General features: G+C 44.6%; 1 protein-coding gene across 1 annotated transcript in view; it reads left to right on the top strand.

Annotated features, from left to right (window-relative positions):
• CDHR5 (cadherin related family member 5) overlaps positions 1–23,330 on the top strand; it is a 209,022-nt gene that overhangs the window by 59,726 nt on the left and 125,966 nt on the right. Inside the window, exons 6-8 of the mRNA XM_063944193.1 lie at positions 19,213–19,383; positions 20,813–20,903; positions 21,355–21,437. Coding sequence (XP_063800263.1) covers positions 19,213–19,383; positions 20,813–20,903; positions 21,355–21,437 — 345 coding nt within the window. The remainder of the gene's footprint in view (positions 1–19,212; positions 19,384–20,812; positions 20,904–21,354; positions 21,438–23,330) is intronic.

The raw sequence follows: 23,330 nt of genomic DNA on the forward strand, positions 1-23,330 counted from the left end.
TCGCTTAGCTTAGTCCTACAGCAACCTCGGTGCACTTCTTTTTCTTCTTTTCATCATGTGCTGTTTGGGGCCTATTTTTTAAATCTGCCATCCTGTCTGACACTGCAGTGCCACTCCTAGATGGGAAGAGAAAGAGAGTGTATCTGCACACACACGCTTAGTCAAATGAGAGCTTGGAACAACAGTTCCACAAAAACCCCTATAACTTGTTGGCAATTACCATTCTTTATGGGGGTACTACCAACTACAGCTATAGTTATGTTTTGGTTTTGGATTGGTTTTGCCAAAACCACCCTTTCATGTTTTGGTTTTGGATCTGGATGATTTAAATATATATATATATATAAATGGCTAAAATAACAGAATTTGGTGGTGATTTTGATCCTACAGTATTATTAACCTCAATAACATTCATTTCCACTCATTTCCAGTCTATTCTGAACACCTCACAATATTGTTTTTAGACCAAAAGGTTGCACTGAGGTGGCTGTATGACTAAGCTAAGTGACACAAGTGTGCGGCACAAACATCTGGCCCATCTAGGAGTGGCCAGGGGAAAGAGAAAAAAGGCTGTACTATTGGTGCACAAAGAGAGGAGTGAGCTAATTATCACTTCTCCTTAAATTTAACTTTTATTATTATTATTATTATTATTATTATCTTAAAAATAATGTATTTTTTGTGTTACAGGTTGAGGTGAAACATAGAGGTTAAAAATTATTAACATAGACAAAACATACAAAAGTGCAATGAAATTTAAAGAATGTGAATAAAGATTAAAAATGTGTGTCAGCGTGTTTAATTCTAATGTCCAGACAGTATGATATTTATCATTTTCAGTAGAGTAATGTGAGGATCACTGAGTATTGTATCAATTGCTAAAAACAAATCATTTGATAACATGTGGTAAACAGAGGATAGTGATCAATTGCTAAAAACAAATCATTTGATAACATGTGGTAAACAGAGGATAGTGAAAATAAAAAACTCTATATAGCTGCACTCTATGTTAATGTGACAAGCACATGACCATTGTGAAGCACCTTTGATATAATTTATTTTACAAAGGTGCAACAAATGTTTCAACTATAAATCTTCAATAACTACTCATATGAATGCACAAATGTTACAACTGCCAATTCCCTTGACTACATCTGAGAAATAGATGGCAACAATGTCAGCCTGAGTATTGCAACACAGTGTGCACATAGGAGAAACCTATGCAAGCTGCATAACATATGAAATAAAAATCTTTGGAATGTATAATTAGTGAGCTATGATTATAAAGTTATTATTTAAACTAATATCATTCGTGAATATACAAAACTAATAAAATCAGATTCTTTAATAATAGATTTTTGGATATTCAAGGGCGATGCATAAATCACTGATCTAGGGATACACCTTACAATGAGGCATAATTATATATAAGCTGCAGTGTATCTATTACATATGAGACCTATGGGACTTACACAGTATTAACTAGTCCAATTATTTACACTGATTTAAAATAAGAATTTACTTACCGATAATTCTATTTCTCGTAGTCCGTAGTGGATGCTGGGGACTCCGTCAGGACCATGGGGTTTAGCGGCTCCGCAGGAGACAGGGCACAATAATAAAAGCTTTAGGATCAGGTGGTGTGCACTGGCTCCTCCCCCTATGACCCTCCTCCAAGCCTCAGTTAGGATACTGTGCCCGGACGAGCGTGCATAATAAGGAAGGATATTGAATCCCGGGTAAGACTCATACCAGCCACACCAATCACACCGTACAACCTGTGATCTGAACCCAGTTAACAGTATGATAACAACGAAGGAGCCTCTGAAAAGATGGCTCACAACAAGAATAACCCGATTTTTGTAACAATAACTATGTACAAGTATTGCAGACAATCCGCACTTGGGATGGGCGCCCAGCATCCACTACGGACTACGAGAAATAGAATTATCGGTAAGTAAATTCTTATTTTCTCTAACGTCCTAAGTGGATGCTGGGGACTCCGTCAGGACCATGGGGATTATACCAAAGCTCCCAAATGGGCGGGAGAGTGCGGATGACTCTGTAGCACCGAATGAGAGAACTTCAGGTCCTCCTCAGTCAGGGTGTGCCCCTGACCAAGTAGCAGCTCGGCAAAGTTGTAAAGCCGAGACCCCTCGGGCAGCCGCCCAAGATGAGCCCACTTCCTTGTGGAATGGGCATTTACTGATTTTGGCTGTGGCAAGACTGCCACAGAATGTGCAAGCTGAATTGTACTACAAATCCAGCGAGCAATCGTCTGCTTAGAAGCAGGAACACCCATCTTGTTGGGTGCATACAGGCTAAACAGCGAGTCAGATTTTCTGACTCCAGTCGTCCTGGAAACATATATTTTCAGGGCCCTGACAACGTCAAGTAACTTGGAGTCCTCCAAGTCCCTAGTAGCCGCAGGTACCACAATAGGTTGGTTCATGTGAAAAACAGAAAACACCTTAAGGAGAAATTGAGGACGAGTCCTCAATTCTGCCCTGTCAGAATGAAAAATTAAGTAAGGGCTTTTATATGATAAAGCCGCCCATTCTGACACACGCCTGGCTGAAGCCAGGGCTAATAGAATCTTCACCTTCCATGTGAAATATTTTAATTCCACAGTGGTGAGTGGATCAAACCAATGTGACTTTAGGAAACTCAAAACAACATTGAGATCCCAAGGTGCCACTGGGGGCACAAAAGGAGGCTGTATATGCAGTACTCCTTTTACAAACGTCTGAACTTCAGGCACTGAAGCCAGTTCTTTCTGGAAGAAATTCGACAGGGTCGAAATTTGAACCTTAATGGACCCTAATTTTAGGCCCATAGACAGTCCTGTTTTCAGGAAATGTAGGAAACGACCCAGTTGGAATTCCTCTGTAGGGACCTTCTTGGCCTCACACCACGCAACATATTTTCGCCAAATGCGGTGAAAATGTTTTGCGGTTACATCCTTCCTGGCTTCGACCAGGGTAGGGATGACTTCATCTGGAATGCCCTTTCAGGATCCGGCGTTCAACTGCCATGCCGTCAAACGCAGCCGCGGTAAGTCTTGGAACAGACAAGGCCCCTGCTGGAGCAGGTCCTTTCTTAAAGGTAGAGGCCACGGTTCTTCCGTGAGCATCTCTTGAAGTTCCGGGTACCAAGTCCTTCTTGACCCATCCGGAACCACGAGTATCGTTCTTACTCATCTCCTTCTTATGATTCTCAGTACTTTTGGTATGAGATGCATAGGAGGGAACACATACCCTGACTGGTACACCCACAGTGTTACCAGAGCGTCCACCGCTATTGCCTGAGGGTCCCTTGACCTGGCGCAATATTTGTCTAGTTTTTTGTTCAGGCGGGACGCCATCATGTCCACCTTTGGTTTTTCCCAACGGTTTACAATCATGTGGAAGACTTCCCGCTGAAGTCCCCACTCTCCCGGGTGGAGGTTATGCCTGCTGAGGAAGTCTGCTTCCCAGTTTTCCACTCCCGGAATTAACACTGTTGAGAGTGTTATCACATGATTTTTCGCCCAGCGAAGAATCCTTGCAGTTTCTGCCATTTTCCTCCTGCTTCATGTGCCGCCCTGTCTGTTTACGTGGGCGACTGCCGTGATGTTGTCCCACTGGATCAATACCGGCTGACCTTGAAGCAGAGGTCTTGCTAAGCTTAGAGCCTTGTAAATTGCCCTTAGCTCCAGTATATTTATGTGGAGAGAAGTCTCCAGACTTGATCACACTCCCTGGAAATTTTTTTTTCTTTGTGTGACTGCTCCCCAGCCACTCAGGCTGGCATCCGTGGTCACCAGGACCCAGTCCTGAATGTCGAATCTGCGGCCCTTTCATAGATGAGCACTCTGCAGCCACCGCAGAAGAAAACACCCTTGTCCTTGGAGACAGGGTTATCCGCTGATGCATCTGAAGATGCGATCCGGACCATTTTCCCAGCAGATTGCACTGAAAGGTTCTTGCGTGAAATCTACCGAATGGGATCGCTTTGTAAGAAACCACCATTTTTCACAGGAGCCTTGTGCAATGATGCACTGATACTTTTCCTGGTTTTAGGAGGTTCCTGACTAGCTCGGATAACTCCCTGGCCTTCTTCTCTGGGAGAAAACATCCTTTTCTGGACTGTGTCCAGAATCATTCCTAGGAACATTAGACGTGTCGTCGGAAAAAGCTGCGATTTTGGAATATTTAGAATCCACTCGTGCTGTCGTAGAACTACTTGAGATAGTGCTACTCCGACCGCCAACTGTTCTCTGGACCTTGCCCTTATCAGGAAAGCGTCCATATTTCTTTTAGGAAGAATCATCATTTCGGCCATTACCATGGTAAAGACCCGGGGTGCCGTGGACAATCCAAACGGCAGCTTCTGAACTGATAGTGACAGTTCTGTACCACGAACCTGAGATACCCTTGGTGAGAAGGGCAAAATTTGGACATGTAGGTAAGCGTCCCTGATATCCAGTGACACCATATCGTCCTGGTTCGCTATCACTGCTCTGAGTGACTCCATCTTGATTTGAACCCTTGTATGTAATTGTTCAAATCTTTTAGATCTCACCGAGCCGTTTGGCTTCAGTACCACAATATAGTGTGGAATAATACCCCTTCCCTTGTTGTAGGAGGGGTACTTTGATTATCACCTGCTGGGAATACAGCCTGTGAATTTTTTCCCAATACTGCCTCCCTGTCGGAGGGAGACGTTGGTAAAGCAGACTTCAGGAACTTGTGAGGGGAAGACGTCTCGAATTTCCAATGTACACCTGGGATACTACGTGTAGGATCCAGGAGTCCACTTGCGAGTGAGTCCACTGCGTGCTGAAACTCTTGAGATGACCCCCCACCGCACCTGAGTCCGCTTGTATGGCCCCAGCGTCATGCTGCGGACTTGGCAGAAGCTGTGGAGGACTTCTGTTCCTGGGAATGGGCTGCCTGCTGCAGTCTTCTTCCCTTTCCTCTAACCCTGGGCAGATATGACTGGCCTTTTGCCCGCCTGCCTTTATGGGTACGAAAGGACTGAGACTGAAAAGACTGTGTCCTTTTCTGCTGAGATGTGACTTGGGGTAACAAAAGTGGATTTTCCAGCTGTTGCCATGGCCACCAGGTCCGATGGACCGCCCCTTTATACGGCAATACTTCCATGTGCCGTCTGGAATCTGCATCACCTGACCACTGTCGTGTCTATAAACATCGTCTGGCAGATATGGACATCACATCTACTCTTGATGCCAGAATGCAAATATCCCTCTGCGCATCTCGCATATATAGAAATGCATCCTTAAAATGCTCTATAGTCAATAAAATATTGTTCCTGTCAAGGGTATCAATATTTTCAGTCAGGAAATCCGACCAAGCCCCCCCAGCGCTGCACATCCAGGCTGAGGCGATTGCTGGTCGTAGTATAACACCAGTATGTGTGTATATACTTTTTAGGATATTTTTCAGCTTCCTATCAGCTGGCTCTTTGAGGGCGGCCGTATCTGGAGACGGTAACGCCACTTGTTTTTATAAGCGTGTGAGCGCTTTATCCACCCTAAGGTGTGTTTCCCAACTCGCCCTCACTTCTGGCGGGAAAGGGTATACCTCCAATAATTTTCTATCGGAGGAAGCCCACGTATCATCACACACTTTAATTTATCTGATTCAGGAAAAACTACAAGTAGATTATTCCCACCCTACATAATACCCTTATTTGTGGTACTTGTAGTATCAGAAATATGTAACACCTCCTTCATTGCCCTTAACATGTAACGTGTGGCCCTAAAGGAAAATAAGTTTGTTTCTTCACCGTCGACACTGAAGTCAGTGTCCGTGTCTGTGTCTGTGTCGACCAACTGAGGTAAATGGGCGTTTTTACAAGCCCCTGACGGTGTCTGAGACGCCTGGACAGGTACTAATTTGTTTGCCGGCCGTCTCATGTCGTCAACCGACCTTGCATCGTGTTGACATTATCACGTAATTCCTAAATAAGCCATCCATTCCGGTGTCGACTCCCTAGAGAGTGACATCACCAATACAGGCAATTTGCTCCGCCTCCTCACCAACATCGTCCTCCTACATGTCGACACACACGTACCGACACACAGCACACACACAGGGAATGCTCTGATAGAGGACAGGACCCCACTAGCCCTTTGGGGAGACAGAGGGAGAGTTTGCCAGCACACACCAAAAACGCTATAATTATACAGGGACAACCCCTTATACAAGTGTTTTCCCTTATAGCATTTTCACATATGTAATCATATCGCCAAATAAGTGCCCCCCCTCTCTGTTTTAACCCTGTTTCTGTAGTGCAGTGCAGGGGAGAGCCTGGGAGCCTTCCTCACAGCAGAGCTGAGCAGGAAAATGGCGCCGTGTGCTGAGGAGAATAGGCCCCGCCCCCTAAAACGGCGGGCTCTTCTCCCGGAGTTTGTGAGATCTGGCAGGGGTTAAATACATCCATATAGCCTCAAGGGCTATATGTGATGTATTTTAGCCATAAAAAAGGTATAATACATTGCTGCCCAGGGCGCCCCCCCAGCGCCCTGCACCCTCAGTGACCGCTGGTATGAAGTGTGCTGACAACAATGGCGCACAGCTGCAGTGCTGTGCGCTACCTTATGAAGACTGAAAGTCTTCTGCCGCCTGTTTCTGGACCTCTGGACCTCTTCAACTTCGGCATCTGCAAGGGGGGTCGGCGGCACGGCTCCGGGCGAACCCCAGGGTGAGACCTGTGTTCCGACTCCCTCTGGAGCTAATGGTGTCCAGTAGCCTAAGAAGCAAATCCATCCTGCACGCAGGTGAGTTTACTTCTCTCCCCTAAGTCCCTCGTAGCAGTGAGCCTGTTGCCAGCAGGACTCACTGAAAATAAAAAACCTAACTTAAACTTTTATTCTAAGCAGCTCAGGAGAGCCACCTAGATTGCACCCTTCTCGGCCGGGCACAAAAATCTAACTGAGGCTTGGAGGAGGGTCATAGGGGGAGGAGCCAGTGCACACCACCTGATCCTAAAGCTTTTATTATTGTGCCCTGTCTCCTGCGGAGCCGCTAAACCCCATGGTCCTGACGGAGTCCCCAGCATCCACTTAGGACGTTAGAGAAATGTGATTAGTTGAAAGGGTGCCACTAGTCCTAAAATAATGAGGGTGCTTTTCCTCTAAGGACAATAATTTTGTGAACACCAGACTACTACAACTATCACATATCCAACTTGTTGTATACTGAACATTAAGGGAGGTATATATCCTCTATGGTGTATTACGTATTGGAATTAGATCTAGTGCATCACCTCTATTTGAAAACATACATTGGACGGTGTATGGTATAGTAATAATCTATCATTCAGATAACAAACAACGCTCACTATACTTATCGTAATAACATCCCCCAGTAATCAGTATGACTATCTAATACATTACTGATGTGTTTGACAAATGAACAGCAGCTAAAGCAACTAGTATACAAACTAGACATAGTATCAACCGATTCAATTATCCTGACCTAAACTTAATATAGAATTTTGAACTATTATTATCATACTATCAAGACCTGTACTCTCCAACATATCTCCTATACTACAGAAATTTAGGATTAAGAGCATGTTTATATCCCACTAATATGTCCCACTAAAATATATAGGAATACTATTTCCATTAAATTATGATGTATCATTGAATAATGACATCAACATTGGTAGACACAGTGTGGACAAATTAATTGAAGAATCAGTCACTGGCAGTGGCAAACGCAGGATTTGCATGGGGGGGTTTCCAGAACTGGGTGGAGCCAATCACGGGGGTGGGGACTGAGGTGACCCAGTATATGCTGGGTCCGTATAACTAGTGTGTCTGTGTGTGTGTGTGTGTGTGTGTATATATATATATATATATATATATATATATACATATCTACACATATATAGGGTTCACTATGGTATGCCGGCGGACAGGCTCCCGGCGACCAGCATACCGGCGCCGGGAGCCCGACCGCCGGCTTACCGACAGTGTGGCAAGCGCAAATAAGCCCCTTGCGGCCTCGCTGCGCTCGCCACGCTACGGGCACGGTGGCGCATTTCATTCTCCCTCCAGGAGGGTCGTGGACCCCCACGAGGGAGAACAATTGTCGGTATGCCGGCTGTCGGGATCCCGGCGCCGGTATACTGTGCGCCGGGATCCCATCAGTCGGCATACTGAAGACCACCCCATATATATACTGTGTGTGTGTGTATATATATATATATATATATATATACACACACACATATACATAGCATATTAAACATGCATATATATATATATATATACACATACAGTACACATATATATACACATGTATATATATCATGTGTGTGTGTGTGTGTGTGTGTGTGTTTATATGTATGTATCTATATACATGTGTATATATGTATGCACATGGATATATATGTACTCAGGCCCGGCGCTGGCCGCTCAGCAAGGTCTGCAAAGCAGGGAGGCGCTGGGCTAGAAAGGCGCTCTCCCTGCTCTGCTACCTCACTCTTGCTGATAGACAGTGTTACTGCCAGCTGCCGCAGCCTGCGCCTGTCACACTGACAGGCAGCAGCAGCGCTGGTAGGATGAACAGCTGAGCTGATATCCTGTGCCAGGAACCTCCCCTCTCCCCTCTTCTCCCGCTGCACATGTCCAGAGTCCCGCATGAAGATAGGCAGCAGCGTCGCCCCTCCCTCCCCTGTGACTCTGTATGAAGACACAGCAGTCTTCAGCACCGCTTACCCACCTCCCCCATCAGTGGAGGAGGCAGGAAGTCACGTGCATTGGAGGAAGCAGCAGAGCAGAGTCAGACATGAGAACTTCGAAGAGCAGCAGCCACACACTGAGGAGCAGAGACTGAGGTAAATAAATACTGCTGCAGATATACATGTGCTAGGGGTGTTTGTGTGTGTATTTACTGTGTACTGGTGGGGTGTCATTGATGTGTAATGGGGAGGGGGGTGTCATTAATGTGTACTGGGGGGGGCTGTAATTAATGTGTACTGGGGAATGGGGTGTCATTGATGTGTACTGGGGAGGGGGGATATAATTAATGTGTGCTGGGGAGGGGGGTGTAATGTGTGCTGGAGAGGGGGGGTGTAATTAGTTTGTGCTGGGGAGGGGGGCTGTAATTAATGTGTGCTGGGGAGGGGGGGGGGTGTGCTGGAGGGTCGTGTCATTAATGTGCTGGGGAGTGGCATACAATGTGTGCTGGTAAGGGCGGGTGTCATTAATGTGTGCTGGAGAAGGGGGTTCATAGTAATGTGTGTTGGGGGGAAGTGGCATGTATAAAATGGTGCTCTACCTGGAATAATGTGTGACTGGCTCTACCTGGTGCAATGTATAAAAAGGTGCTCTACCTGGAATAATGTGTGACTGGCTCTACCTGGCGCAATGTATAAAAAGGTGCTTGAAAGGATTGCCCCTATATTCTTTAACCCTCGATGTGATGGCCTCTCAGACGTCCGTGAGTGTAAACCTTTAGCCACAAGGAACATGCACAACACAAGCAGTAAAGATTCACACTGTTTATTGTTCGTTTAACAAAAGTATATAAAAGAAAGGATTTAGGGCGTGTATATCCCAAGTCAATAACTAATTGGACAGAACACAAAAAGGGGCTAACATAACATGATTGGCTAGGAACTGCCGCAGTGGAAGGATATGCATATATGGGCAAGTTTGTATTTCAAATAGGGAGGTTGTTCACACGGTATAAAAAAGATAAGAGACAAGGACAGTAGCAAGGAATGTGCTGGAACATTAAGTTCTATAACACAAGCAATTCTATGACATTGAAGCAGAGACGAGCTTTAACCCTTTCAATCCCCTCTTAGAATCATTATTGTTATACTATATGATTCTTGCAAAGCTTACGTCTTTCTGCGCGCCAATGGCGCAATTTTTAGCCTGAGCGGGAGTTGCAGTAATTGTTGGGCATTTTAAGAAGGGTTAATCGTTGAGTTAATGATGTTCCGTGTTCATCCTTTTCATCTAAGGCTTCAGCGGGCTTATAGCCCCATGGGGTACCTGTGTTCCAGGCAGCCGCGGACCATGAGCTGCAATCATTTCCCCAGTTATGGCCTGTAACGCAAATATAGGGTACCTCGGGGCTTAGGTTGTCTGTGGTGTCAGCGCGGATCTGGTAGTCAACAGACTTTTGGACAGCAGCTAGTTGGGGGAATTGGAAATAATCTAGTATGTAGGTTGCGCTGTATGTGGTGGAAGAGTTATACCATAGTGTCAGTTTCCCTTATTCTGAGTTATATCAACCTCAGTCATTGAGAGGGGAAAAATGGGCCAGTAGGGCTATCAAGATAGTCCCCAGGGTAAAGATAGGGGGCATTTTCTTCATCCTCCTCTGGTCTTCTGTCTTCGCTAGGTGGGAGGTCAGGGCTGTCCGCCCCGGTTCGTACCTCACTGGAATCACTTGCTTCCCTCTCTAGGTCTGGTCTAGGAACCTTTTTTACTCGGGATGCATGGATCCAGGTAGGACTTTCCTCTGTCAGGACTGCTGTTCGGGTAACTGCTACGACCTCTGTCTCTGGACCATAGGTGAAGTCTCCTGGGCTCTTGTTCCTGGGGAGCACCTTCACCACGACTCTGTCTCCGACTTTAAAGGGGTGTGTAGGTTCCTGTGGATTCAAAGGGTTTTTACAAACAACCTCATGTTCAATTTCATTCAGTTTTGTTATCAGGGACCTGACATACTCTTCTCTGATGAGTTCTAGATCTCCTTCCTGTATTATCAACGGTTTCTTAGCCCAGGGTGTGGGGAAGGGTCTACCCATTAGTATTTCAAAGGGTGAGTATCCTAGAGTTTTCTGTGGGGTCATTCTGATTTCTGCTAGGATAATGGGAAGGACCTGCTTCCACTTGTGGAAGGTACCTCCTGTGGCCTTCCTTAGTTTGTCTTTGAGGGTCCTATTCATTCTTCCTACGACCCCTGAACTCTGCAGGTGGTACGGGATGTGAAACTTCCACTCCACCTGCAGAGCTTTTACTAAGGCCTGTGTGATTTTGGCTGTAAAGGCTGAGCCTTTATCACTATTTATTTGCAGGGGGCACCCCCATCTAGGGATGATTTTCTGTGTTAGGATTCTTGCTACTGTCTTGGCATCCTCTGACTTAGTTAGGAATACTTCTGGCCAGCGAGAGAACATATCTACAATGACCAGGGCATATTCTTGTTTACCTGTACCAGGGATATGGGTAAAATCAATTTGTAAGTGTGTAAAAGGGGTGGTGGGGTATTCAAGATGCTGGTGTTTAGCTTTATTAGGGTTGTTCCTGAGGCAAGTGATGCATCTGATAACATACTGGTCCACAAGTGATTTGGCATTAGTAACATAAAAATCATTGGTTAGTAGGAGGAGTGTTGTGGCTTCACCACGGTGACCAACACCACGGCACTGGGCAACGAGCAAAGGGGCACTGGACTGGGGTATACAGGGTTTCCCCTCTTTGCAGATTAATCCTGATTTAGGATTTTTCTGCAGAATTGGGTAAGTCCAGTCGGAGAGATCAGTATTAGTCGCAGCAGCTTGAAGTTGAGTGAGCAGATGGACGTTGTCAAGGGAGGGACATGCTCTAGTGAGTGCAATGAGTTCTGCAGCTTGCGCGGACTGATAAGGTATTGGCAGGGTTTCCAACACAGTGTCAGGGAGGGTGACAATGGCATAGCCAGCCTGGTATGTATTGTCATTGGGCCTACTACAGGAGCCGTCAACAAAAACTATGTCTGCGCCTGGTATGGGAACGGGAGACATGTCAAGTCTGGGAGAAGTTTCAGCTTCAATGGAAGCAGCACAGTCATGTAGGTCGGGTGGTTCATCCTCGGGACCTTTCAAGCCTAAAAGGGCATTGAGAATGGGTGCAGGGCCAGAAGAACTAGCAGTGTACTTAATGGTAAGGGTAGGGTTACTCAAAAGGAGTACTTCATATCCACTAAGGCGTTGTGCTGACATGTGCTGTGTGTGCAAGCCTTTAAGTATTGCCAGGACATCATGTGTGGTGTGGAGTACTGTGATGTGGCCTAAAGTGAGGGTAGTGGCCATTTCTGCAACCATTGCACAGGCTGCCAAAGCCCTGAGGCAGGCAGGCATACCTTGCACAGACACTGGCATGACTTTGGAAAAAAATGCCACGGGGCGCAACTTCCCTCCATGAAACTGTGTGAGCACCCCCGCCATGGTTTTACAATTGTCCCTTGCATATAGATGGAAAGGTAGTACATAATTGGGGAGGCCAAGTGCCGGACTTTTCATCAACATACATTTTAAACTTTCATATGCAGTTAACATTTCTTGTGACCATTGTACAGTTTTAGGTTTGTCCTTCAGTGTGGCTTGTCTCAAAATGTTATCATAATAAGAGCAATCAGAAATCCACTGTCTGCAGTAATTTACCATACCCAGGAAGGACAGTAGTTCCTTCTGGGTAGTTGGGGTGACCAGGCCCAATACAGACTGTATGCGTTGTGGACTGACTTTCCTCTCTCCCTGAGTGAGCACAAAACCTAAGTAATCAACATGCTTTTTACACCATTGCATTTTTATTTTGGACACCTTGTGTCCACATTCACAAAGCCAGTTTAGTAATGAAACACCATCCTCTCGGCAGGCCTCCTCAGTTTGACTACAGAGCAGCAGATCATCTGCATACTGTAGCAGGACTGAACCATGGTGAGGTTGCCAGGGCCCCAATGTGGCCTGGAGACAACAGGTGCGTCAATAATCTGCACCAGGTAAGTTGTTTACCCTCAAAAGAAAAGGCAAAAAGTAATTGTGTCTGTGAATCTACAGGTATGCTGAAAAAAGGCATTCTTCAAATCAATTACAGAGAAGAACGCAGCATCTGCAGGGATTGCAGAAATGAGTGAGTTTACATCTGGAACAATTGGTGCAATTGGGACAATTAACTGATTGATCGCTCTGAGATTCTGTACAAATCTTATACTGCCATCAGCTTTGGCAACAGGGTTCACAGGAGTACAGTATGGTGATACAATATGTCTGAGAATACCCTGTTGTAAGAATTGCTGTATCATGGGGCGGAGACCTTCTATCTTTTCTGGTGAGAGGGGATACTGCATAGGTCAGAACACAAAACACTGGTTGTTGCACCGCTGTCCACTAAAAAGGGAATTTTACTTCCATTTATAATAAGTGGCAGCAGAGGTGAATCTTTACTATGACGGGTGAGTTGAATAAAGGCTGGGATACCCTCCTCCGGGCCCCGTCAGTGCGCGGGGTCTTTGGAATCTTCCCTGACTGTGGGGTTGGTTCTGTCTGTCAAAGCGTCCGGAGTTCTGATAGTTATGAGTGGGCGCAGGTTTCTTTACATCAAAACACCCTGCAGCCTCTTTCTCATACAGATGTTTTTTTTTCAAAATCTATCGTACTATCAGAAGTCCAGGAAGAGACATTTTGCTTAACAGAAACTATGACAGAAGGTAGAAGGTTGTTAATGAAGGTGGAAATGAGTAAGCTTTCTGAGTTAAGCAAAGGTAAGCCAGCGTCATCTGTCCAGCAGTCCTTAAACCTTTTCCAAAACTCAGTAACAGACTCTGAAGGTTTCTGTTTACAAGCTACAGCGACAGGCAAAAAAGCACAGGCAAAGGAGCACGGGTTTTAAAGACTTCCTTCATATGTGTATAGCTGCGTCCTTTGCAAGCTTTGCGCAAATAAGATATACAGCCATCGAGGGTAATAGTGGGCTTGGGACAGTGTTTTACTATTATCTAAACTCTGGGCTACTGGTGCGTTAGGGATAGAGCTAGTGGACGCACCCTCCAGCAGTGGAGTTGGAGGCGATCCCATCTGGTGTGAAAGGGTTACTGCTGCCAAGAGATCTGTGTCTCCGAGCGCAGGATACATTGGAATGCAAGGGGGAGGCGAGAGGGATTTCAAAGACTTACAGTTTCTCACTTCTTCGCTTCTGTGCTGTTGGGAACTGACATTTTTAATCCTCCATATAGAAAGGGTAATTACTGCCTTCCCGTAGGAATGGGTCCTGTCCTGCTTTCTCTGTCCATCCCGCTAAATTATCCACCCAGGGGTTAACTAAGTAATACTCTGAGGTAGAGTTGCGGGCGACATACATCTTGCATGTCTCACCAGGGAGGGGCGGGGGATATGTAGTTTTTTTTACTCTGACTAGAGCCCATTGTCAGACAGTAATATAAATCAACAGTACAACTTTAAAAGAAAATATCTAAAATTTACAACACTCTACTATACATGCATCAGCTAACCAGTTAATTAGTCATTGACAATATCACAATATTATCTGTATAGTGAGAACATGAAATCTTTTGACGTGTACGATACTTACCATTCGTACAAGATGTCAGAAAAATACAGCGTTTTAAACAGGAAGCAGGAAAAGTGTTTGAGTAAAGATATCTGGCAGACGAAAACTTACCAGCCGTCTGATCAAATATAAGAACTTATCTCACTACAAACATACAAGAATATATAGACGATCAAATCGAGGTATTCTCTACGTTACGTATAGACTCCCAGGTCTATTTTAAGTATCCCAGATACTAACGTCACGTTATGTATAGACTCCCAGGTCTATTTTAAGTATCCCAGATACTAACGTCTTTGGAGAATTGCGCTTGGACCCCTGGTCCCTTCTCAGACGTATCTTTAAGTCCCAGACATTAAAGATGTTTGGTCACGTGTTCCCAGAACACTGACACGGATTCAGCTTCAGTGTATGACCGCAATCCCGTATGGCAAAGACAGACAATAAATTCTCTATCTTACCATTCGGGGACGATCACTGAATCGCGGACGGAGCCCCCACTTGAAAGGATTGCCCCTATATTCTTTAACCCTCGATGTGATGGCCTCTCAGACGTCCGTGAGTGTAAACCTTTAGCCACAAGGAACATGCACAACACAAGCAGTAAAGATTCACACTGTTTATTGTTCGTTTAACAAAAGTATATAAAAGAAAGGATTTAGGGCGTGTATATCCCAAGTCAATAACTAATTGGACAGAACACAAAAAGGGGCTAACATAACATGATTGGCTAGGAACTGCCGCAGTGGAAGGATATGCATATATGGGCAAGTTTGTATTTCAAATAGGGAGGTTGTTCACACGGTATAAAAAAGATAAGAGACAAGGACAGTAGCAAGGAATGTGCTGGAACATTAAGTTCTATAACACAAGCAATTCTATGACATTGAAGCAGAGACGAGCTTTAACCCTTTCAGTGCTCTACCTGGAATAATGTGTGACTGGCTCTACCTGGCGCAATGTATAAAAAGGTGCTCTACCTGGAATAATGTGTGACTGGCTCTACCTGGCGCAATGTATAAAAAGGTGCTCTACCTGGAATAATGTGTGACTGGCTCTACCTGGCGCAATGTATAAAAAGGTGCTCTACCTGGAATAATGTGTGACTGGCTCTACCTGGCGCAATGTATAAAAAGGTGCTCTACCTGGAATAATGTGTGACTGGCTCTACCTGGCGCAACGTGTAAAAAGGTGCTCTACCTGGAATAATATGTGACTGGCTCTACCTGGCGCAATGTGCAAAAGGGTGCTCTACCTGGAATAATGTGTGACTGGCTCTACCTGGCGCAATGTATAAAAAGGTGCTCTACCTGGAATAATGTGTGACTGTCTCTACCTGGCACAATGTATAAAATGGTGCTCTACCTGGAATAATGTGTGACTGTCTCTACCTGGCGCAATGTATAAAATGGTGCTCTACCTGGAATAATGTGTGACTGGCTCTACCTGGCGCAATGTATAAAAAGGTGCTCTACCTGGAATAATGTGTGACTGGCTCTACCTGGCGCAATGTATAAAAAGGTGCTCTACCTGGAATAATGTGTGACTGGCTCTACCTGGCGCAATGTATAAAAAGGTGCTCTACCTGGAATAATGTGTGACTGGCTCTACCTGGCGCAATGTATAAAAAGGTGCTCTACCTGGAATAATGTGTGACTGGCTCTACCTGGCGCAATGTATAAAAAGGTGCTCTACCTGGAATAATGTGTGACTGTCTCTACCTGGTGCAATGTATAAAAAGGTGCTCTACCTGGAATAATGTGTGACTGGCTCTACCTGGCGCAATGTATAAAAAGGTGCTCTACCTGGAATAATGTGTGACTGGCTCTACCTGGCGCAACGTGTAAAAAGGTGCTCTACCTGGAATAATATGTGACTGGCTCTACCTGGCGCAATGTGCAAAAGGGTGCTCTACCTGGAATAATGTGTGACTGTCTCTACCTGGCACAATGTATAAAATGGTGCTCTACCTGGAATAATGTGTGACTGTCTCTACCTGGCACAATGTATAAAATGGTGCTCTACCTGGAATAATGTGTGACTGGCTCTACCTGGCGCAATGTATAAAAAGGTGCTCTACCTGGAATAATGTGTGACTGGCTCTACCTGGTGCAATGTATAAAAAGGTGCTCTACCTGGAATAATGTGTGACTGGCTCTACCTGGTGCAATGTATAAAAAGGTGCTCTACCTGGAATAATGTGTGACTGGCTCTACCTGGCACAATGTATAAAATGGTGCTCTACCTGGAATAATGTGTGACTGGCTCTACCTGGCACAATGTATAAAAAGGTACTCTACCTGGAATAATGTGTGACTGGCTCTACCTGGCGCAACGTGTAAAAAGGTGCTGTACCTGGAATAATATGTGACTGGCTCTACCTGGCGCAATGTGCAAAAGGGTGCTCTTCCTGGAATAATGTGTGACTGGCTCTACCTGGAATAATGAGTGACTGTCTCTACCTGGCGCAATTTGTAAAAAGGTGCTCTACCTGGAATAATGTGTGACTGGCTCTACCTGGCGCAATGTGTGAAGGGTGCTCTACCTGGATTAAGGTGTGACTGGCTCTACCTGGTGCAATGTGTAAAAGGGGACTCTACCTGGCGTAATGTATATAAGGGGCTCTACCTGGTGTGTATAAGTTATACTACTGTGTGGCGTATTTTTTTATAATGGAGACACGGACTGTCCATGTTATAGATCTTGGGGGTGGGGGGGCACCAAAATGTCTACTTACAACTCTGAGGATGAGATCGGTATTTGTAGAAAGGCGCAAAATTGATAGTTTGCAGGAGGGCGCCGAACACCCTAGCACCGGCCCTGTATGTACTATAATTAAAATAAAGTAAACTTTTATTAAGCACTTACAAGTACCACCAGGAAGACAGCAGGCTGCAGAGGACGCTAGGCAGCCATTAATAATACTCATGCAGCTAAAAAAAAAAAAAAAAAATTTTTTTTTTAGTGGAGAGGGGTTTCTGGGTGCTCGGAAACCCTCCCTGGGTGCGCCACTGACTGGCTCAACATATGATAAATATCATACTGTCTGGACATTAGAATAAAACACGCTGACACACATTTTTAATCTTTATTCACATTCTTTAAATTTCATTGCACTTTTGTATGTTTTGTCTATGTTAATAATTTTTAACCTCTATGTTTCGCCTCAACCTGTAACACAAAAAAGACATTATTTTTAAGATAATAATAAAAATAAAAGTTAAATTTAAGGAGAAGTGATAATTAGTTCACTCCTCTCTTTGTGCACCAATAGTACAGCCTTTTTTCTCTTTCCCCTGGCCACTCCTAGATGGGCCAGGTGTTTGTGCCGCACACTTGTGTCACTTAGCTTAGTCATACGTGCAACCTTTTGGTCTAAAAACAATATTGTGAGGTGTTCAGAATAGACTGGAAATGAGTGGAAATGAATGTTATTGAGGTTAATAATACTGTAGGATCAAAATCACCACCAAATTCTGTTATTTTAGACATTTATATATATTTTTTTTAAATCAACCAGATCCAAAACCAAAACCAAAACGTGAAAGGGTGGTTTTGGCAAAACCATTCCAAAACCAAAACATGAGTGGGGAATTAGAACCAAAACCAAAACACAAAACATGAAAAGTGCCCTCCGCACATCTCTAGTTTATGGTAAATGTCAAAGCAAAACCTCTGGGAGACTCCCCATACAGCGGGCTGGAACTTTCAGGTGGGGGACATGCTATTGATGATCCTTCCATGATGCTCAAATACTCCAGGCTTTTTTTGCCAGTATAATGAGCAGGAGTTGATGAGGGACACTGTTGAAGCTTCCTCTGTAAGGCTGATAAGGGACCACGTTGCACACGCTCCCTCTACAAGGCTGCATGTATAGTCTTGCAAGCCCCTTTTATACCCTAAGTAAATGGTATGGGGGGTGTAACTATCATATATTTGTGCTCTACTTATATAAGCAGCAGGGGGCAACATTGCCTAAATTATTATTATTAATAAAGAATAAGCCGCTGGTTTCTAGATTTTTCTCTTGACTTGGCAATGTACAAAATAGCCATGAGAACATACTGATGGCATCACTTTTAACAAATCTATTGCTACAATATTAGATATCTTGCTACCATAAACAAAGGCAGATAATATTAGATTATGTAGCTGTATTATCAAAATATGGGACAAAGGGGATATTCTCTTGACTCTTGTAAACACATTCTTTTGTACCATCTAGCCTGACACATACATAAAAAACATTATAAACTTGGCTTCTCGACAACCATTTTGTTCCCTCATAACAGGTATCCAAATCAAACAAGTCCAGTGATTTACTGTTTCTTTAGCTACTTGTGGTCTACTTTCCATTTCCTTCTACAGCAGGCATGTCCAAACTGTGGCCCTCCAGCTGTGGAGAAACTGCACATCCCAACATGCCCTGACACAGCTTTAGCATTCTCTGGCAGCAAAACTGTGTTTGGGCATGCTGGGATATGTAGTTTTACAACAGCTGGAGGGCCGCAGTTTGGACATGCCTGTTCTACAGGAACATTTCTCATAGCTATTTTGTATGTAGTGTGAGCAAACACTGTGTGGATATAGTGAGGGGTATATTAATACTAGATAAATGATAGGTAAAATCTGGTTGCTATCGTTTTATAAATCTCGCTCCACTAATTATAGGTAGTGGGAAGAAAAATATATTCTCATATATAAATGAATGATGCTCTGGTGGAGAGATGCAGGTATAGTTCAAAGCACAACTGAATGCTCATTGCCATAGTTGATAAATAAGATCCATTTTTTTAAAATAAATACTCCCTTAAAATTTTTTTACCATTCTGAATGCAAATAATAAAATAGATGATTTCTTTTGATTGGATGTATGCATTTTATGAGTGTTGTATTTTGTATTTTAGGATACTGCGAATGCTGGAGATTCTCCCAGCCACACAGCTACAGCCGCCATAACAGTTGTGATCAATGATGTAGATGATAAACTGCCCTTCTTTCAACCCTGCATACCGACTCAACCAAAAATCTGCATAAGCACTGGCTATAGAAGCAGTGTCAACCGAACTGAACAAGCAGTGAGTGTTTGTATAACTAAGTTATAACATTATCAGGGGTGCAACAAGGCAAAAGGACATTTGGTCAGCACTAAACTTTCTACTGATTAAACCTGGGGATAGAGTATAAACAACGTAGTGTTCATTCTAGCACCCTGCACCTATCATAAACCAAGCAGTTACTCTTTCCTGCCAGGGGTGTCTCTGAGGTGTCACTCTCTGCTTTGGTGCTTCTAGCACATTCTGGTCTGTATCACTGACATACAGACCAGACTGTGCTAAAAACACCAGAGCAGGGAGGGACACCCCAGTGACACCCCACATAGGAAAGAGGAACTGCACGGGTTGTGACAGGTGCAGGGTGCTAGAATGAATATTATGACAGCAGATATAAGTTTATGTTCGTGCGTAGAGACCCCCATTAACATGGAGTTATGGGCAATGGGATTATGAAGCTTGATATTGTACAGTTGAGATGTACTGTATACTGTATAGGTGCAGGGCCGTAGAGAGCCATGCCGGGTCCCAGTAAAGGGATGTCGTATGTTTAAAAAGGGGGTAAGCCGATGCCCCAGTAACAAAAACAGAATTGCACGCTCCAGAGTGGGGAGCAATTTTAACACAGGGGGGCAGGGAGGGCGCGGGGGAGGGCACCCGCTTCCTACCTTACTAGAACAGGAAGTGGGTCCCTCCTCCCTGACCAGCACCATCCTCCCAGTAATATTTGGGATGATGATGCTGGCCACTAGAGAGCAAAGACCCTGGCACAGTGCCAGAGTCTTTGCTTTCTATATACGGCACCCTCTACCCAAAGAGATCACCGGGAAGATGACGGCGCCGGTCACGCTACAGGTATAATGGGGGTTGGAGCGGGAATGCCCCACCCCCTCCCTGGGCCCCTCCAGCAGCCTGTGACCAGGTAATTTGTACCTGCCCCCCACCCCTCTTGGTGCCACTGTGTAGATGATATAGGTAGGCCACATAGGGAGATACTCCTCTGTGCACAGAAAGAGTAATGAAGGATTAACAAATTACAAATTACTCATTCATAGGGGTATATATACTTAAGTGCAGGTTTATAGAATTGAAGATGTTGCCAGTAACAACCAATCAGATTCTGCTTATCATTTATCTAGCATCATTTAGAAGATAATAGCTAGAACGTGATTGCTTGCTTTGGGCTGCATCTCCACTTTTATAAACCTGCACTTTAGTAAATATACCCCTTAGTCTGCTTTGTTTCAGGTTTATTTAAGAATTTCTTTTTTCGTGACAGCAACTTTTCATATCAGAAATCCCCACCTGCCCACTACATATTTAACTATCAACCATATAAAAATTACACAGGATAAATAAAATATCTTTGCATTTGCTGGTAACTTATTAATGTTTTAATCCTACCTACTTAAATGCTATGAATGCTCACAATTCTATCTTATATTTATTTTAGACAGAGCCTTTAGATTTACTGCCTTCCCCTTTATATGCTGTGGATGGAGATTACGGAATCAATATCCCTATTAACTACTCCCTTGTTAGTGGTAAGTATTATATATCTCATTCCAGAGCTTTTCCTTTGCAAACATGTAAGACATTAACAAATGATAAAATAAGAGTTATGGTAAAACTTACCCTTGTTAACTATTTTTCTTCGAGGTCCATAGGATCCACAAGGAACTTCGGGGTGTAGGTCATGGAGAGGACCCAGGCACCAGACAGTTAAGCTTTTGACTTCCCAGAATGCTCGGGTCCTCTCTCCCTAGACCCCGCCCCTAGCTCAGGAATTTCATCTTTGTTAGCAAGCCCAAGGCAGGAGCAGGAGCAGCGAGAGAAGCAAGACAGGAACATACAAGAAACACATTTTTACATATTAGAGAAGGAAACCCATTGAAGCCAGGTGCGTGAGGGTGGGCGCCCTGTGGATCCTATGGACCTCAAAGAAAAAGAGTTAACAAGGGTGAGTTTTACCATAACTATTATTTTCTTCTTCAGGGTACATAGTCTCCACAGGGAACATCGGGGATGTCCTACAGCAGTTATTTAACGGAGGGTATGCTCCTGAGCAGAGAGAAGAAGTATCTGACATCCAAATGAAGCATCCTGAGAAGCAAATGTGTCAAAGACAAGAACCTTAGGAAATGTGTGGACAGAGGACCATGTGGCCATCTTGCAGAGTTGTTTGGCAGCCGCCCCTCCCCCCATGGCAAACTATCCACGACGGACCTACAGAGCTAGTATAATGAGCAGAGTCGGTCTCTGGAACAGAAAGGTCTGCTTGTAGGTAGGCATGTAACATTGGTGTACGAATCTATCTGGCCAGAGTCTGTATGTTAGCTGGCCAGCCCCTCTTGTGGAATTCATAGAGGATAAATAGAGAATCTGTCTTTCTAATCAAAGTCGTTCGGTCCACAGAAATATTGAGACAACTAATTACATCCAGCGAGGCCTCGTGTGATGAAAGATCTGCATAGTGGAAGGCACTACTATTTCTTCATTTATGTGAAAACTGGAGACCACCTTGGGGAGGTAATCTGGCCTGCTTCTAAAAACAGCCCTATCCTGATGAAAGATCAGAAAAGTGGATCTTCAGGAGAGAGCCCCTAAATCTGACACCCTTCTGGCAAACGCAATAACCAGAAGAAAGAGTGTCTTTGCAGTTAACCAGTTAAGGTCTACTCTGTCCAGAGGTTCATATGGGGATTCCTGTAGTGCCTAGAGGACTATAAATAAATCCCATGGAGGTTCAATCCTAAATACTACATGTAGAAAGGTGAGAACATCAAGGAGCAAGGCAATCATTCTTTGAAACCATACTGATAAAGCTGAGACATGCACTTTAAGCAATGCCAGTTGTAGCCCGAGATCCAGTCCCGCTTGTAGGAAAGCAAGGATCTGAGAAAATGGAAGATGAGTGTCATAATCTATAGAGGCACACCACTGGAAATAAGTGTGCTACACCCTATAGTAAATTCGTGCCAAAGCTGGTTTTTGTGCTTTAAGCATGGTCTGAATCACTTGACGAGAGAAACCCTTTGATCTTAAAAGGGATGACTCAAGAGCCATGCCATCAAAGACAGTCGCGCTAAGTCCCAGTGTAGACAAGGACCTTGAGACAACAGATCTGGCCACAGAGGAAGTGGCAGAAGGTTGTCCATGGAGAGACTGTGAAGGTCTGTGAACCAATGGTGCCTGTGCCATGCTAGGGCTATTAATATGACTGTTCCCCCCTCCTGTTTGAACTTTCGAAGGACCCTCAGCAGAAAAGCAACTGGAGGGAACAGTTACCCCAGACTGAACCACCACTTCACTGACAGAGTGCCCACGAAGGCTGCTTCGAGGTCTCTTTTTTGGGAGCATTACACAGGAAGCTTGTTGTGACAGGAGGTCATGAGGTCCACCTCTGGAAGGCCCCATTTGTCTACTAGTAGTTGGAATACCTGAAGGTGTAAGGCCCACTCTCCTGAATGTACGGTGTGATGGCTGAGAAAGTCCACGTCCCAATTTAGGTTTCCTGGAATGAACACCAATGAGATTGCCGGGAGATGGCGCTTGACCCACCGTAGGATATGATCCACCTCTTGCATTGCCATCGGACAGCAAGTTCTTCCCTGGTGGTTGAGGTAGGCCACTGCAGTGGTGTTGTCGGACTGGACCTGAACAGGTCTGCCCAGAAGACTGTTCTTTGCTACCCTGAGACCCGGTTGATCGCTCGCAATTCCAGGACGTTGATTGGCAATAGATTCTCTGTGGGAGTCCAACGACCCTGTTGGCCTGTTAATGTGCCCCAACCTCAGAGACTGGTGTCTGTAGTCAGTAGCAACCAGTCCAATATGCAGAAGGGATGACCCTTGTTAAGGTGCGACTTCTGAAACCACCAGGCATTGGATAGGTGAACCACCAGAGAGAGGACCATGAACTGAGCCCTGATAAGCTCATGTTTTCCGTTCCATCTGGAAAGGATTAATTGT

This window comes from Pseudophryne corroboree, chromosome 11 (assembly GCF_028390025.1).
Source record: "Pseudophryne corroboree isolate aPseCor3 chromosome 11, aPseCor3.hap2, whole genome shotgun sequence".
Classification (NCBI taxonomy): domain Eukaryota; kingdom Metazoa; phylum Chordata; class Amphibia; order Anura; family Myobatrachidae; genus Pseudophryne; species Pseudophryne corroboree.